Source organism: Bombina bombina, chromosome 6, assembly GCF_027579735.1.
Source record: "Bombina bombina isolate aBomBom1 chromosome 6, aBomBom1.pri, whole genome shotgun sequence".
NCBI classification, from domain to species: domain Eukaryota; kingdom Metazoa; phylum Chordata; class Amphibia; order Anura; family Bombinatoridae; genus Bombina; species Bombina bombina.
Window position 1 is genome coordinate 635,494,958 of NC_069504.1, and position 17,608 is coordinate 635,512,565.

Genomic DNA, 17,608 nt, shown 5'->3' on the forward strand with positions numbered 1-17,608 from the left:
TAAAAAAAAGGGAAAAAAAGGTCATCAGTGAATGTTGGGTGCTCTGTGGAGGGAGGGAAGCTACACTACAGAAAAAAACGGGTGGAAAAAAAAAATAAAACCATTTTTTTTCTCCAAACTGGGTACTGGCAGACAGCTGCCAGTACCCAAGATGGCCCCCAGTAAGGCAGAGGGGGAGGGTTAGAGAGCTGTTGGGGGGGGATCAGGGAGGTTGGGGGCTATGGGGAGATTCTACAAAGCCGCATATGTAAATATGCCCCCCCAAAAAAATAAAATAAAAATACCTTTTATTTAAGTACTGGCAGACTTTCTGCCAGTACTTAAGATGGCTGGGACAATTGTGGGGTGGGGGAGGGAAGGAAGCTGTTTGGGAGGGATCAGGAGGTGTGATGTGTCAGGTGGGAGGCTGATCTCTACTCTAAAGCTAAAATTAACCCTGCAAGCTCCCTGCAAACTACCTAATTAACCCCTTCACTGCTAGCCATAATACATGTGTGATGCGCAGCAGCATTTAGCGGCCTTCTAATTACCAAAAAGCAATGCCAAAGTCATATATGTCTGCTATTTCTGAACAAAGGGGATTCCAGAGAAGCATTTACAACCATTTGTGCCATAATTGCACAAGCTGTTTGTAAAAAATTTCAGTGAGAAACCTAAAATTGTGAAAAAATTAAAGTTTTTTTTTATTTGATCGCATTTGCCGGTGAAATGGTGGCATGAAATATACCAAAATGGGCCTAGATCAATACTTGGGGTTCTCTACTACACTACACTAAAGCTAAAATTAACCCTAAAAGCTCCCTACATGCTCCCTAATTAACCCCTTCACTGCTGGGCATAATACACGTGTGATGCGCAGTGGCATTTAGCAGTCTTCTAATTACCAAAAAGCAAAGCCAAAGCCATATATCTCTGCTATTTATGAACAAAGGGGATCCAAGAGAAGTATTTACAACCATTTATTTCATAATTGCATAAGTTGTTTGTAAATAATTTCAGTGAGAAACCTTAAGTTTGTGAAAAAATTTGTGAGAAAGTGAACAATTTTTTTTATTTGATCGCATTTGGCGGTGAAATGGTGGCATGAAATATACTAAAATGGGCCTAGATCAATACTTTGGGATGTCTTCTAAAAAAAAAATATACACATGTCAATGGATATTCAGGGATTCCTGAAAGATATCAGTGTCCCAACGTAACTAGCGCTAATTTTGAAAAAAAAGTGGTTTGGAAATAGCAAAGTGCTACTTGTATTTATGGCCCTATAACTTGCAAAAAAAAACAAAGAACATGTAAACATTGGGTATTTCTAAACTCAGGACAAAATTTAGAAACTATTTAGCATGGGTGTTTTTTGGTGGTTGTAGATGTGTAACAGATTTTGGGGGTCAAAGTTAGAAAAGGTGTGTTTTTTTCCATTTTTTCCTCATATTTTATAATTTTTTTTATAGTAAATTATAAGATATGATGAAAATAATGGTATCTTTAGAAAGTCTATTTAATGGCGAGAAAAACGGTATATAATGTGTGGGTAGAGTAAATGAGTAAGAGGAAAATTACAGCTAAACACAAACACAGCAAAAATGTAAAAATAGCCTTGGTCCCAAACGGACAGAAAATGGAAATGTGCTGTGGTCATTAAGGGGTTAACGGTATTTTTATCATTTACTTTTTAGTATGCTCTAGAGCGCCCCCTATTGAGTTATCTCTAATGAGATAGCTATTTTCAGTATCCTGACTATTGGAAAGCTTAATTAACTAGTTACCATGCTAAAATGTCTATCAGGGTGCTGAGAACTAGAAATGTCTTAGTTTTTTAGCATCGATAGACCCTTTGCTTTTTTGCAACCAGCTGTCGTGACAGAGATCTTATGATCCGTAAATATTTGTTATTTAGCTTATTCTATAACCTAAATATTGTCAAAATAAATTGATTTGTTTCGACAAGGACGTTGTGTTCCAATGCTAATTATTACCGATGTTCAATGCAATGACCTATTCAGACTTGCATGTGAAAATCAAGCCTGTATACTTTACAGCATAGGAAGACACTTTTTTTTTCTATCCGATACAAACCACCTAACCCAAGACACGACCTCCCAAGAAACTGGTTGTTCAATAAAGAACGGTGGTCGTCTGAACTACATTATAATTACCTGCTGCAGAAGCTCAGACACCTCCATTTGCAAAGAAGTTTTCGCCTGGGACACCACAGCAGGCCTTTTCAGGCACACAGCGCCGTGCAGCCGCCATGGAGACACTCCAGCCACAGGGGAAGAAACAACACTCCGGCAGCCCAGCAGAGGCAAACGAAAAACGAATGGCCTGCAGCACAACACACCTGACAGCAACCTTCCTACGGGCGCTGCCATGTTGGGAAGAAGGAACGTCAGCACGCACTAGCAGCTCCGAACGTGGGCTCTACCATTACCAAAGGGGGTAACATATTTTGTACACATAAAACGCATGATAATAATGTGTGTTTGTAATATACATACGAAAATATGATAGTTATAATATTTAGTAAAAATAGAAAAGAAAAAAAATAGTCGTCAACGTTATTTGCTAACTTCCAAATTCCTCTTGGGGTTCACGCTACATTTTAAACATTAACTTTGGGATTTATTTAACAGATACGATGATTAGTAATATATACATGAATAAGAGGATTTTTGTTTTTAAATTATTTTTTACTAATAACTATAATTTTATAAGACACACATATGTAAATTGTATTTGCAATTTGTCATTGTGATTTGATTCCCCCTCTATTGTGTTGGCTATATGGTTTGCTCTGCGTGACCTTGCGCTCTAGGCTGCTTTTTGCATTTTGGTGGTGTTGCCTGACAGCATGAACCCGGCTTTTAGGAGAGTATGGAACTGTGTTCTGTTTGCGGGGTGAGTTAGAGCAAGTGTTAGTAGAAACTGTAATCCTACCTTAGCAAATCCCGGGGCACTGGGTTTTATAATCTTAGAGGAAACATGGTCTGGTTGTAGACGTGCCTGGCATACTTTAACTCGTGTTCCATAAAGCACTGCAAAATCTTACAAGCATCTTTGGAAAACAATGGTTTAACAATATTTTCAATAGGCCTTGTTTTGTGTAGCAATTAAAATGTAATGTAAAATGTGTGATCTCCATTCAACTTATTGTTTTCAGCGTGGAAGTATTTTTTTTAACTAGTATGATAGTTTTAGCATTTCCATCTTTTATATTAAATATTTTTAAAGTATAAAGCCTACCTGATGACAATACTCTGTCACCACTCAAGGGGGCGCTAATAAAGACAGAATATATATAATGCTAAATCGTATATAAAGTATCAACACTTTGCTACATATACAGTGTAATAATTTATACAAAATGCTGTAACTTATCAGTCCATAGGTGGGTCAATCCCCGCTAATGTAATGTCCACTTGGACTGACTTCCAATGGTCTTTTAGTCTTGAATTCACGGCAGCTCCTTCCCAAACATAAGAGGTCAACTGGTATCTGTAATGGTATAAAACAAAAACACAGAAGGGCGCCTCCTAGTGTAATAAAGTACGGATGGTACACGAAAAAGCAATAGCAAATGGTCAGGTACTCACAAGTGTGGCAGCACTCACTCGTGCTTAGTAGCGCATACTGGAATCTCAGTATCCCAGCTCACTGCTCTTAGGCTCCCACAGATCACAGTCTAGGGCAGTGTTTTTCAACCAGTGTGCCGTGAGAGATCCTCAGGTGTGCCACGGCAGACTGACAACAGTGTGACATATTTTTTAAACTTTGCTTGTTTTTTACTCCCAGTGCAGGGGTAGTTTGTAGGAGGCATGGCATAACAGCACAATACATACAGTATGTGTGTGTTTGTATGTATGTGTATATATATATATATATATATGCTGTATTAGGCTACAATGTGTGATTTTTTTAAAATTTTGGGATGGTGGTGTGCCACAGGATTTTTTAATGTAAAAAAGTGTGCCACAGCAAAAAAAAAGGTTAAAAATCACTGGTCTAGGGTATAGTCTCCAACCGCAAAGTAAACATGAACTGGCTCTCAGTCAAGTGATAATTATTAAAACAATGCAGGCATCTGAATTCGAGGAAACAGCAAGCTAGCTGAGAACTAGTTGCATTTTAATACACAGTGGTATTTGTATACACTGTGTTCTTATCATTGTTTTAATAAAAGTGATTTTACAACTTATCACTTGACTGAGAGCCAGTTCATGTTCACTTTGCGGTTGGAGACTATACCCTAGACTGTGATCTGTGGGAGCCTAAGAGCAGTGAGCTGGGACACTGTGAGATTCCAGTATGCGCTACTAAGCACGAATGAGTGCTGCCACACTTATGAGTACCTGACCATTTGCTATTGCATATTTGTGTACCATCCATACTTTATTACACTAGGAGGCGCCCTTCTGTGTTTTTGTTTTATACCATCACAGATACCAGTATTTTTAAAGTATTAAGGTTAATAAAGGAACATGAAAGTCAAAATTAAACTTATGAGTGAGAGAGCGTAAAAAAAAAAAAAAACTATTAAAAATATATTTTCTTGTTACCCTTTGATTAAACTTTGCATACAAGAGTGTGCACTTGAACTCATACACACAGTTTTGAACTATTACTCCTCCAAATAAGGCAAATAAAGCGAAAGTCAATCCTAGTGTTTGTGAAACGCTAGGATTGACTATTGAAACAAATAAAGGGGACTGTCATTCATGAAGTATACAATACTTCATGCTGAAAGCTCCTTTATTTGTTTCAAGTGTTTGCCGTTCTGAGCTGCAAAGGCAGCCCAAGGCAAAACGCTGTTTTGCTAAGAGGGGACGTTTCCACCTCTTAGCAAATAGCGTGTGGGAAATCTGTCTCCCAAGGGCGCCAAGCCGGATTTCCCGCACCGCTATTGGCTAAGAGGTGAAAATCTCACCTCTCTAGCAAAACAGCATTCTGCCATGGGCTGCCCTTGCAGCTCAGAACAGCAAACGCTTAAAACAGGTAAAGGAGCTTTCAGCATGAAGTATTTTATACTTTATTTGTTTCAATAATCAATCCTAGCATTTGTAAAACTCTAGGATTAACTTTCACTTTAATGGGTGAAGTATGTTCTATTAAAGTGACATGAAACTCAATATTTTTCTTTCATGTTTCACATAGAGCATGCCATTTAAACATATTTCTGAAATACATCTATAATCACATTTTCTTTGCTCTTTTGGTATTTTCTGTGGAAAAGCAAGGAGATCAGCTCAGAAGCATATACATGTCTGGAGTACTTTATAGCAGTTGTACAAGAATAAGAATGTTATCCATTTACAAATGTGTTAGATGGCAACACTATTTCCTGCCAGGTAGTTCTCCAGGCACCTACCTAGGTAGGTATCTCTTCAACAAAGAATACCATGGGAACAAATCAAATTTGATAATCAAAGTAAATTGAAAACTTTTTTTAAAATTGGGAGTGGGAGGGGCCCACACTGCAGAAAATATATTTTAAAGGGAGAGGCAGGAATGAGGCACTACACTAGGAAGGGTTAGAGAGCTGTTTGGGAGGTATCAGTACACTGCAGGAAATAAAATAATGGTAAAAAAAAAAAAAACATAAACTGTATACTGGCAGACTGGTTTGCCAGTACCTGAGATGGTAGCATTAGTTTGAGTGGTCAGGAAAAAGAGCTGTTTGGGGGATTAGGGAGGTGTCAGGTAGGAGGATAATCTACATTACAATACTATTTACCATCTTCACTGCCGAGAGTTTTGGAAGTGTGGTGCTTAGCTGCAATTAACAACCTTCTAACTACCAAAAAACTATTTGAAAGCCATATAAGTCTGCTATTTTCGAACAAAGGGGATCCCAGAGAAGCTTTTACAACCATTTGTGTCATGATTGTATAAAAGGTATGTAAATAATTTCAGATAGAAACCTAAAGTTTGTGAAAAAGTTAACTTTTTTTTTTTAATATGATCGCATTTGGCGACAAAATGGTGGCTATATATATATATATATATATATATATATATATATATATATATATATATATATAATAAAAATAGGCCTAGATAAATACCATGGGTTGTCTACTTAAAAAAAATGATATAGTTTTGATAAGTAAACTAAAAAGAAAAAAGGATCTATTTAAATGGAGCGATAGCAAAAATTCTAAAAATTATTTGGTATTTTGGGCAAGGTTTTTCTCTGAAATTCCCTGTAGTGAAGGGGATAAAGGAACATGAAACCCATTTTTTTTCATGATTCATACAGAGAATTTAATTATAAACAACTTTTTAATTTGCTTCTATTATCAAACTTGCTTCTTTCACCTGCTGTCCTTTGTTGAGGGAGCAGAATTCCACTATTAGGAGTTAGCTGAATACATCTGGTGAGCCAATTACAAGAGGCATATGTGTGCAACCACAAGTCAGCAGCTCCCAAGCCTACATAGGTATCTTTTTAAATAAAGTATACCAATAGAGAAAATCAAATTTGACCATCAAAGTAAACTGGAATGTTGTTTTCAATTTCGCAAGTACGCAATTTAAAAAAAATAAATCTTCAGATCGTTCTGAAAACGGAGGCGGAGAGGGAGGATTAGAGGCGGACCTGAGAATGCCTGCCATTTTGGAAGAGATTGAAGAGTGTGTGGGAATCATCTGGGAGTGGTGTGGGGGTGAGACAGCTCAAAGTTGTGAGCAATAAAGTGAGTATTGTACAAATACTTTATAGTGTTTATAGTGCCTTACTTACTTTTTTTTTTAACTTCTTTTGTGGTTTGTATTTTTATTGAACTCAACTGGATATTGAGAAACATGTATAATAAGATTCTGTAGTGTTAAATAAACGTTTTATTGAAAAATTAAGGCGTTATAGTAATTTTTAATAAAATTGCGATTAAATCGCAATCGTGTTTTGTTTTTTTTAAATCGCATTTTTTTTTCCCACCCAAATTTGATAAAAGTAAATTGGAAAGTTGTTTAAACCCTTAACGACCAACGACGTGTGGGGTACGTCCTGCAAAAAATGCAGTTAACGACCAAGGATGTACCCCGTACGTCTTTGGTCTTTGAAAGAGGTGGAAGCGATCCTGATTGATTCCAGCCGCTTTCATGGAAGCCATCAGGATCACGTGCGGTTGCGCGTGCACAGGGGCGCGTTTGAGCGGGCACGGGTGGGAGCCCTACAATATGGGACAATATGGCACAAGTAAGGTGGGAGAGAGGACTGTGGAGGGTGGCAATTTAAAATTATGGGATCTGGGAGAGGGTGGGGGGTTGGATGTTGAGGGGGGGGGGAAACTACACTACAGAAAACATTCAATATTTTTTTAATACAAATAAAACATATTTTATTTCAAACTGGGTACTGGCAGACTGCCTTATTGTGCACCATCTTGGGTACTGACAGCTGAGGGGGGAGGGTTAGAGAGCTGTTTGGGGGCGATCCCAGAAAAGCATTTGCAATCATTTGTGCCATAATTGCACAAGCTGTGAAAATGTGAACAATTTTTTTTATTATTATTTGATCGCATTTGGCGGTGAAATGGTGGCATGAAATATACCAAAATGGGCCTAGATCAATACTTTAGGGTTGTCTACTACATTACACTAAAGCTAAAATTAACCCCTTCATTGCTGGGCATAATACATGTGTGGTGTGCAGCGGCATTTAGCGGCCATCTAATTACCAAAAAGCAACGCCAAAGCCATATATGTCTGCTATTTCTGAACAAAGGGGATCCCAGAGAAGCTTTTACAACCATTTTGTTCCATAATTGCACAGGATGTTTGTAAATAATTTCAGTGAGAAACCTAAAGTTTGTGAAAAAGTGAACAATTTTTTTTATTTCATCGCATTTGTCTGTGAAATGGTGGCATGAAATATACCAAAATGGGCCTAGATCAATACTTTGGGTTGTCTTCTAAAAAAATATATATACATGTAAGGGATATTCAGGGATTCCTGATAGATATCAGTGTCCCAATGTAACTATCGCTAATTTTGAAAAAAAAGTGGTTTGGAAATAGCAAAGTGCTACTTGTATTTATGGCCCTATAACTTGCAAAAAAAGTAAAGATCATGTAAACATTGGGTATTTCTAAACTCGGGACAAAATTTAGAAACTATTTATTTAGCATGGGTGTTTTTTGGTGGTTGTAGATGTGTAACAGATTTTGGGAGTCAAAGTTATTAAAGGTGTGGTTTTTTTTTTCCCCCTCATATTTTATAAAAAAAATAATGGTATCTTTTAGAAAGTCCATTTAATGGCGAGAAAAACGGTATATAATATGTGTGGGTACAGTAAATGAGTAAGAGGAAAATTACAGCTTAACACAAACACCGCAAAAATGTAAAAATAGCCTTGGTCCCAAACGGTCAGAAAATGGTAAAGTGCTGTGGTCCCTAAGGGGTTAAAATTGCATGCTCTATCCATTTAAGATTAATGTTGACTTTACTGTCCCCATTTTTTAACAATATCATCCTTACAGTGGCTTTAAGTAGTGGCGCTGTCAGTACATGCACCCACTAAAAACTTCAAACATGCTGACAGTTTGGAAAAAAAAGCACAATAAACCTAAGCTAATACAACAGTACCTAAAACCACAAGACTCAATCTCCACATCCCAGGCAATGGAGCGAACAAATAATTTGGAAACCGCTACTCTACAACAAACGCCTACTGCCTCCGCAAACAACGCCTGTTTAACTAAAGATGATCTGAGGGACCTATGTACAAAGGAAGATATAAAAGAAATCGTTGGGGAGGTTAAAAGTTGGTATGGAGAACTTAAAAAGGTTTGTCAAAGGTCTCCAACAGAGTCTCATCATTAAAAGAAAACCATAATACCTCCTTTAACGACATTCAACACATTTCAAAGATGGCGTATGAGCAGGAAGAAACCATCCACCATTTGATGAAAAGAGTTGAAGATCTGGATAATAGAGGCAGGCGGAACAATCTTCGCATTCGCGGTGTTCCAGAATCAGTTCAACAAGCCGCCATAGAAGGATACCTCCAGGATTTATTCAGAATCCTTAAGGGAACGAGCAGCTCTCCTGATATATGTATTGAAAGAGCCCAAAGAGCTCAGAGAGAGACCACCACCAAAAGCACCGCCCAGGGATATCATTTTAAAACTCAACTACAAGGATAAAGAAGAGATTCTCCGCCATGCGAGACAGAAGCAGAGGTTTACCCATGCAGGCAACCACATACAGATACTTGCGGACTTATGCCCAACTACACTCCAAAAGAGAAGGGAACTAATACTTTATCACATCAGTGCTAAGTGAGCAGAAGATTCCTTACAGATGGGGCTTCCCTGTATTATCGCTATCACTTTAATAAAGTTCTACAGATCAACATTCCACTTCCAGAAGGAGAACAGCTACGCACAAGAGAGATACCACAGCAACAACCAGAAGGCCTCGAACCTGGGGCGTCACAGATGGAAGTAACAAAGCCCCATACTACAACAAAGCCGCATCTAACGCACTCAACAGACACCTGAATCAAAGCACTATCTAAACAGGACTGATCCTTTGAGTGAGCTATTGTAGCTAAAGGTCGTATATTTACCTAATATTAAAATATGTTTTGCAATATGTTTGGGAGTGGGGATACTACCCTTATAATTAAGTTTACTGTTATAATATTTGAAATTGTTTACTGTTATCTAAATCAATCACTCTTGGTGCAAGCTAAAGGAACATTCATTTTGGGAGGGAATTTCAACCCTCCATTGGAACCAAAGTTAGACACATCTACAGGGACCACCAGCACACCCAAACGAGTTACATGATGTGTGGAGAACAATAAATCCACATGCCAAAGACTACAAGTTCTACACATACCCACACAATACGTTTACTAGAATAGATTATATTTTTGCTGACCAAGTGGGACTTTCCATGGTTATAGAATCCAAGATCTTGCCTATCACCTGGTCAGATCATGCACCTGTACATTGCGCAGTGGACTGGCCAGAAATACCACACAGACCCTACATATGGAAAATGTATGAATATATGTTAGGAAACACTTTAACCAAACAAGCAATAGATCATGCACTAGGGAATTACTTTAAAGAAAATGTATCAGTAGAGTTAAGCCCAATGACTATATGGGAAGCACACAAGTGTGTAGTTAGAGGAGAATGTTTGGCACTCAAGGCCAGGGAAAAGAGAGAGAATAGACAGGTTTTTAAATTCTACTTTGGCACAGATAGTAAACACATTGCAGAGACATTCCGACAATACTATACATCCCTATACAATATAAAAGACACAACCACACCACGGAGCATTGAGACTTATCTTTCAGATATTGACCTTCCAACACTAGATAAAGAGGAAACAGAAAATCTGGACCTCCCTATAACTTTGGAAGAAATAAAAAAAGCGATAAAACTTATGCCCAGCGGCAAAAGTCCGGGTCCAGACGGGTTTAGCATGAAGTATTACAAATCATTCCCACAACACCTTATATCTCCCTTAGCAAATATGTTCAACTCACTCCTAGACACAAATGGTTTCTCAGAAAGTATGTTAGAGGCCCACATCACCGTTTTACCGAAGCCAGGGAAAGAACCAGATAGACCTGAACACTTTCGCCCAATTTCATTACTTAATTCGTACATCAAGATTTTTGCTAAAATTCTAGCAAACAGAATAAATCAATTTCTACACAAATTAATAAACACAGATCAAGTAGGATTTATACCGGGGCGAGAGGCAAGGGATAACACCCTGAAAGGCCTACAACTTATATTCCATGCAAAAAACAATGGAATACCAGCAGTCTTGGTCTCCACTGATGCAGAGAAAGCATTTGATAGCATTTGATTGGCAGCAGTTAAAAGTAATTATGCACAAAATGAAATTCTGCAACAAACGTATTAATCGTGCTTTCTCCCTTTATTCATCCCCCATAGCAAAGGTCAAAGTAAATAACCTTTTTTTCGGACAAATTCTATATTAAAAATGTAACCAGGCAGGTGTGTCCCCTTTCCCTGGTACTTTTTGCACTATCCATAGAAGCGTTGGCACAAAAAATCAGGAACAAACACACAAATTACAGGTATACAAATAGGCAATACATAACATAAGCCGGCGTTGTACGTGGAGCACTTCCTACTTACACTCTCAGAGATAGAGGTGTCCCTACCAACAGCCTTAGATATATTCCAGAAATATGGACAAGTGTCTAATTTCCTAATAGACACTACCAAATCAGAGATGATGAACATAACTTATGAGGAAACCTTATACCATCATCTGACACAAAATTGCCCACTAAAACTACCAACATCAAAACTTAAATACTTAGGTATTTACTTAGCCCTGATCCAAAAGTAATATTCCAAGCTAATTATAAAAAAACTGGAGGAAACTCTAATTGCAGACCTCTCGAGCTGGAAGAATAAATCTATCTCTTGGATAGGCAGAATAAATGTAATAAAAATGAATGTCCTCCCCAGGCTATTATACTTCTGCAAACTACCCCTATACAACTACCGCACAAATATTTACCTAAGGTCCAATCACTAATGGAACAATACATATAGCAGGGAATTAGACCAAGAATAGAAAAAAAAAACAATGTACTTACCCAGAGAAAAAGGCGGACTGGGAGTCCCCAATATATATACATACATATAAAACTGCAATAGCCCTACAAAAACTAATAGATTGGTGCACAAATAATACTCATAAGAAGTGGATCCAAATAGATAGACAGGTACTGGGACTAAGTAATGCTGGAATTGCTTCTTGGCTCCCCGCTAAAAAAAGACCTGCAACCATACAACAATAACCTTTAATGATCAAGTTCTTCGAGACAAACTGACAAATACCTCTACAAACATATCTGATATCCTTTCCCCCATGGTGCCTATTTGTAATAATTCTGCACTACCATGGAACCACAAAGATACCCAGATGGACTCTGGGAGTCACATTAAAAATAGAATATTGGTAATATTCCTCCAGGAAGGAAAATTCAAATCTTCAGCGGAAATTACAGAAGCCCACCCAGACATTTCCATAAATTGGTTTTCCTACTCACAAATTCGTCATTATATTGATACACACCCTAAAAAAACAGTATTTGCTTAGAAAACTAACCTCTTTTGAAACACTATGTTTAATGAACAATACTCCCAGACATGCAATATCTATACTATATAAACAGTTAACACTAGGAGATACACAAAGGCTACCCACCTATACAACAGCATGGGAGAAGGAATTAGCAATAAACATAGCCGCAGAGGACTGGCAAAGGGCTATCCGTGCGACCAAAAAATCGTCAATCTTTGTAAGGGTTTTGGAGACAAACTATAAATTTCTCATGAGGTGTTATCTCACACCCAGATTGCACAAAATTTACAAAACGGCGAGCAACAAATGTTGGAGGGGATGTGGGGAAGAGGGAAGTCCAACACACATATGGTGGAGTTGTGATAATCTAGACTCATTCTGGATAGAGGTGCTCAGACAGATTTCTGACAATAAAGGAACAATTACCAAACGATCCACTGATTCTCTTTTACTTGTCCCTCCCTAAACTCAGTAATAATATAGCCAGACTCTTGCTGACCCTGATGATTAATTGCACTCTCTTGTGAGCTGCTGGTACAATGCTGAATGCGGCGAGCGTATTGCTCGCCGTATTCAGCGAGGTCTGGCGGACCTGATCCGCACTGTTGGATCAGGTCCGCCAGACTTTCTTAAATAGGGGCCAGAATATATAGAGGTTAAGCATAGTACATAGACTCACCTACCGGTACATTCATGTTTTGGAGCTAGCTTATTGTGTAATGATTGTGAAATATTTCATTGATAGATGCTCGGTGCCCAACAAACACAAACTGGACTCTCGTAATAGATGGCACAAATACTGGAACTCAAAAAAAAAAAAAAAAAGTTTAAATATTATCGCTCTGTACATCCTAAGTGTAGTTGGAGTATAGTAATCTTATGTTGTCCTGGGATATGCGTATAGCGTCAGTTGCCAAGGACACCCTTACCTCCCAATCATACAATTCTCCTTAATATACAGCTAGGATTGTTTTTTGGGAAGTGTTTAATAATATCTTGTTCTGTTGACTAGATTGTTGCGCATGTTACCAGACTGGTTATTTTCCAGGTTGTTTGTTGGGCGACAGCGTTATTAGTATATACAATATTACAGTAACCTATGTTTATTTGTTGTGCCAACTATATCGTTACTTGATGTTTGCATTCTAGTCATTCACTTTAATATATGAATACAATGGACGATGTACTGCCGGCGCCTGCAGTTCAACTTGAACAACTTCGTCATCATACGTTAAAGTTTCTCCATGCGAGACATCATTGGACTTGAAACTCAATAACTCATCCCCAGTTTGAACTGGCAAAAATGTCACTGGTCCTATTTACAATGCTTTTCTGTAGTTGTTCTTTTGCAAGATTTTGTATGATACATTATTCAATAAAAATTATTTTTTTTAAAAATGCATTTTAACTGTATGCAAGCATGAACATATGATTCAGGAATTGTATATCTGAAAAGTGTAGCAACACCGTTTTAACACTTATGGTTGTTCAGCAGCTCCAAAACCCCAAATGCAGGGTGGCTGTAGTCCTCAAGTGCCTGGGAAAATCAGGAACTACATCACTGAAACAGTTTGTGTATTTAAAAAAGGTTTGCAATCTACTTTAGTATTTATAAGGTTTTAAAAGGCAGTATCCTATAAAACGGAACAGATTGTTAATTAAAGGGACACATAGCTTATATAACAATAAGCAGTCCCCAAACGTATGATATGCCTAAAAACTTAATGGAATGGAGATGGCGCCTTTAGATCGATATACATTGTACAACTTTGTTATCATTCATACATTCTGTGTAGGAATTTGTCTTTACCTAAAGCGACGGACATATTGTTGCTCTGAAGAAATACATAGTAATAGAGCTTTATGGTGCAATTTTATTATTATTTAAGTTTTTAAATAAAACTATTTGTGCAATGATTTGGATTCCTGGTTGCTACTAGACCGGAGTGAGTTCCAATGTGCGTATACACTTCATTTGTTTGGTTTTACAACAAATGTTAGTTGACCTAAAATGCATTCGGCTAGATTACTAGTTGTGCGTTTGGCTTAAAAAGCAGTGTTGGCCGGTCCTAGCGCTGCTTTTTAACGCCCGCTGGTATTACGAGTCTTGCAGGTACAGGTCTACCACTCACTTTTTTGGCCAGGCTTGGCAATACCATAAATCCACTTTACATAAATTGCGTATCCTCTTTTTTTTTCAATTGGACTTGCATAGCGCCAGTATTACGAGTCTGACAAAAAGTGAGCGGTAGACCCTCTCCTGTCAGGACTGGTACCGCATTTTAAAGTCAGTAGTTAAAAGTTTTACACTACAACGCCGTAGCATAAAACTCTTAGCTAAAGTGCTAAAAAGTACACTAACGCCTATAAACTACCTATTAACCCCTAAACCGAGGCCCTTCCGCAATGCAAACACTAAAAGAAATTTTTTAACCCCTATTCTGCGAACCGGACATTGCCGCCACTCTAATAAATATATTAACCCCTAAACCGCCGCACTCCCGCCTCGCAAACATTAGTTAAATATTAACCCCTAATCTGCCATCCCTAACATCGCCGACACCTACCTACATTTATTAACCCCTAATCTGCCGCCCCCAACGTCGCCGCCACTATACTAAAGTTATTAACCCCTAAATCTAAGTCTAACCCTAACCCCCCCTAACTTAAATATAATTTAAAGAAATCTAAATAAAAATTACTATCATTAACTAAATTATTCCTATTTATAACTAATAGTTACATTGTAGCTAGCTTAGGTTTTATTTTACAGGCAAGTTTGTATTTATTTTAACTAGGTAGAATAGTTACTAAATAGTTATTAACTATTTAATAAACTAGCTAGCTAAAATAAAGACAAATTGACCTGTAAAATAAAACCTAACCTAAGTTACACTAACACCTAACACTACAATTAAATTATTTCCCTAAATTAAGTACAAAAAAAACACTAAATCACAGAAAATAATAAACAAATTACAAGATTTTTAAACTAATAACACCTAATCTAATCCCCCTAACAAAATAAAGCCCCCCCCAAAATAAAAAAAGCCCTATCCTAAATTCCCCCCCCCCCCCCGCAACATTAAAAGCCACCACCCACACAACCAACCCTACTCTAAAACCCACCCAATATCCCCTTAAAAAAACTAACACTAACCCCTTGAAGATCACCTTACTGGGAGAAGTCTTCATCCAACCGGGCCGAAGTCCTCGACGAACCCGGGAGAAGTGGTCCTCCAGACGGGGAGAAGTCTTCATCCAGACGGCATCTTCTATCTTCATCCATCCGGCGCGGAGCGAGTACATCTTCAAGACATCCGTTGCGGAGCATCCTCTTCTTTCGACGACTAACACTGAATGAAGGTTCCTTTAAATGACGTCATCCAAGATGGCGTCCCTTCAATTCCGATTGGCTGATAGAATTCTATCAGCCAATCGGAATTAAGGTAGAAAAAATCCTATTGGCTGATACAATCAGCCAATAGGATTGAGCTGGCATTCTATTGGCTGTTCCAATCAGCCAATAGAATGCCAGCTCAATCCTATTGCATCAGCCAATAGGATTTTTTATACCTTCCGATTGGCTGATAGAATTCTATGCCTCACAAAGTGTACTGATAAAAATACTATGCACAATTTGATGATAAAAGTCAACTGGATGTATTTTTTTTTTAAACTGCATGCTCTATTTAAATCATGAAAGTTTAATTTTGACTTTAGTGTCCCTTTTAAAAGACAACATATTGTTTTGTGGTGATTAATACTATTAACTAAGCCATCAACCACATTTTTTGCAAGGTGTTTAAAGTGAAGGTAAATTTTAATGAATGAGTGCCCAGTTTTAAAAAATACTATTAAAAACAGGGGCACTTTCATTCATAGAAGTTTACATTGCAGCGGTTTTGTTAAAATACTCGCCTTTTTCTTCTTCCAAGCCAGCGATCCCCCGCCTTCTTCTCATGCTGTACTTAGCAGAGCAACGACGAAACCAGCTTCCTCTAATCACGGCGTGGCCTCAGGAAATGTTTGCGTTGGGGGGGAAGCCATGATTGAAGGAAGCCAGATTCTTCATGGCTGACGTAAGTACAGAGGATCTGCGGCCGGGGGATCGCTGGTCCGGCTTGGAATAAGAAAAAGTTAAGTATTTTAACAAAACCGCTGCAATGTAAACTTTCATGAATGAAAGTGCCCCTGTTTTTAATAGTATTTTTAAAAACTGGGCACTCATTCATGAAAATTGAGATTCACTTTAATGTAATCATACAAAGCAGCGTTTGTTTGGTTATTGAAATAGTTTAGCATATACAATTTTTGAAATAGTTTCTTTTTATCTTATTATAAACTTTCATGCTTAAGTAATGTCATTTTAAGACACTTTTAAATACACTTCTGATATAAAACTCACTTTTTCACTTGGTATCCTTTGTTAAAAATCATGTGTACATATACTCAGTAGCAGCAATGCATTACTGAGAGCTAGCTGGTGACTAGTGGCTACATTTGTCTCTTGTCATATGATGTATTCATTAAGCTCCCAGTAGTGCATTGCTGCTCTGAAGTTGACTGTAACATTGTGTTTAATCTCTTTGCATGAGTTAAAAACATAGTTAAAGCATTTATTATTGCACTGTTGCTTGTGTATACCACAGTAAGGCATTTTCATTTGCACATTTATGTCACTTTTAATATTAAATACAAATCAAATGTTACCAAGGAGGATGGCAATTAATATTACGTAGATAAAATATTTTGCTTTTGCATTTTCATTTAGGGCATCAAAAGTATCATGGTGCCGTACACTGCACATTGGAGTGCAGAGACATCAGTTATCCACAGAAAACTCTAGTGATGCATTGGTAAAAACTGACACACAAAGCTCCAAGGATTACAGGTAAGTCTTTGTATCAAAGCTTCTAATTTTATTTATACCAGACTTTTTAAACTGATTTAAACCCCAGCAATAGGTAATAGAGAGAGAGGTTTCTTATTGTGTTGCGTACAGAAAGAGAAGCACTCTAAAAGGACTCAACAAAAGCTCAGTAGCTTGTACTATGGCGAGTTACCACCTAGGAGCAGCCTCTTTTAGCTTAATTGTGCTTTTCACAGAAGAGAACTTAAAATATATATGTCCGAATTTCACCTATTAAGGTCTGTCCGGCCCCTTAATACCAGGCAGTCCTCCTCTGAACAAGGCACATGGCAACACCAGACGATCACCTCGGCCAAGCTACTGAGCTGTTGTTCGTTCCTGGTAGAGCGCTTCTCTTTGTATAGGCATGTATCGTGGTGGTGTGTTTTTTTTTGTTAAAAAAACACATTCACACATAGTTGAGTTAATGGCATGCCATAGAAATGATCCATAAAGGAATGCATTTTTCTTACACCCTAGCTGGGTTTATTTCACATGCTTTCACCTTATTTGACTCTTTTCTACATATTTAATGTGTTCATGGGAAGCCCAGGTAGGCATTTGCCTTTATTATTAGATTTGTGCATTCCAAGGTTTCGGAAACA

At 37.8% G+C, this 17,608-nt stretch overlaps 2 protein-coding genes across 2 annotated transcripts in view; one reads left to right on the forward strand and one right to left on the reverse strand.

The window, feature by feature from the left end:
- MRPL46 (mitochondrial ribosomal protein L46) overlaps nt 1-2,382 on the reverse strand; it is a 41,856-nt gene extending 39,474 nt beyond the window's left edge. The window contains exon 1 of the mRNA XM_053717654.1: nt 2,157-2,382. Coding sequence (XP_053573629.1) covers nt 2,157-2,372 — 216 coding nt within the window. The 5' untranslated portion in view covers nt 2,373-2,382. The remainder of the gene's footprint in view (nt 1-2,156) is intronic.
- Nucleotides 2,383-2,802: 420 nt separating this feature from the next.
- Nucleotides 2,803-17,608, forward strand: part of MRPS11 (mitochondrial ribosomal protein S11) — a 60,233-nt gene continuing 45,427 nt past the window's right edge. Inside the window, exons 1-2 of the mRNA XM_053717656.1 lie at nt 2,803-2,898; nt 16,866-16,985. Of these exons, the coding sequence (XP_053573631.1) occupies nt 2,852-2,898; nt 16,866-16,985 (167 nt within the window). The 5' untranslated portion in view covers nt 2,803-2,851. The remainder of the gene's footprint in view (nt 2,899-16,865; nt 16,986-17,608) is intronic.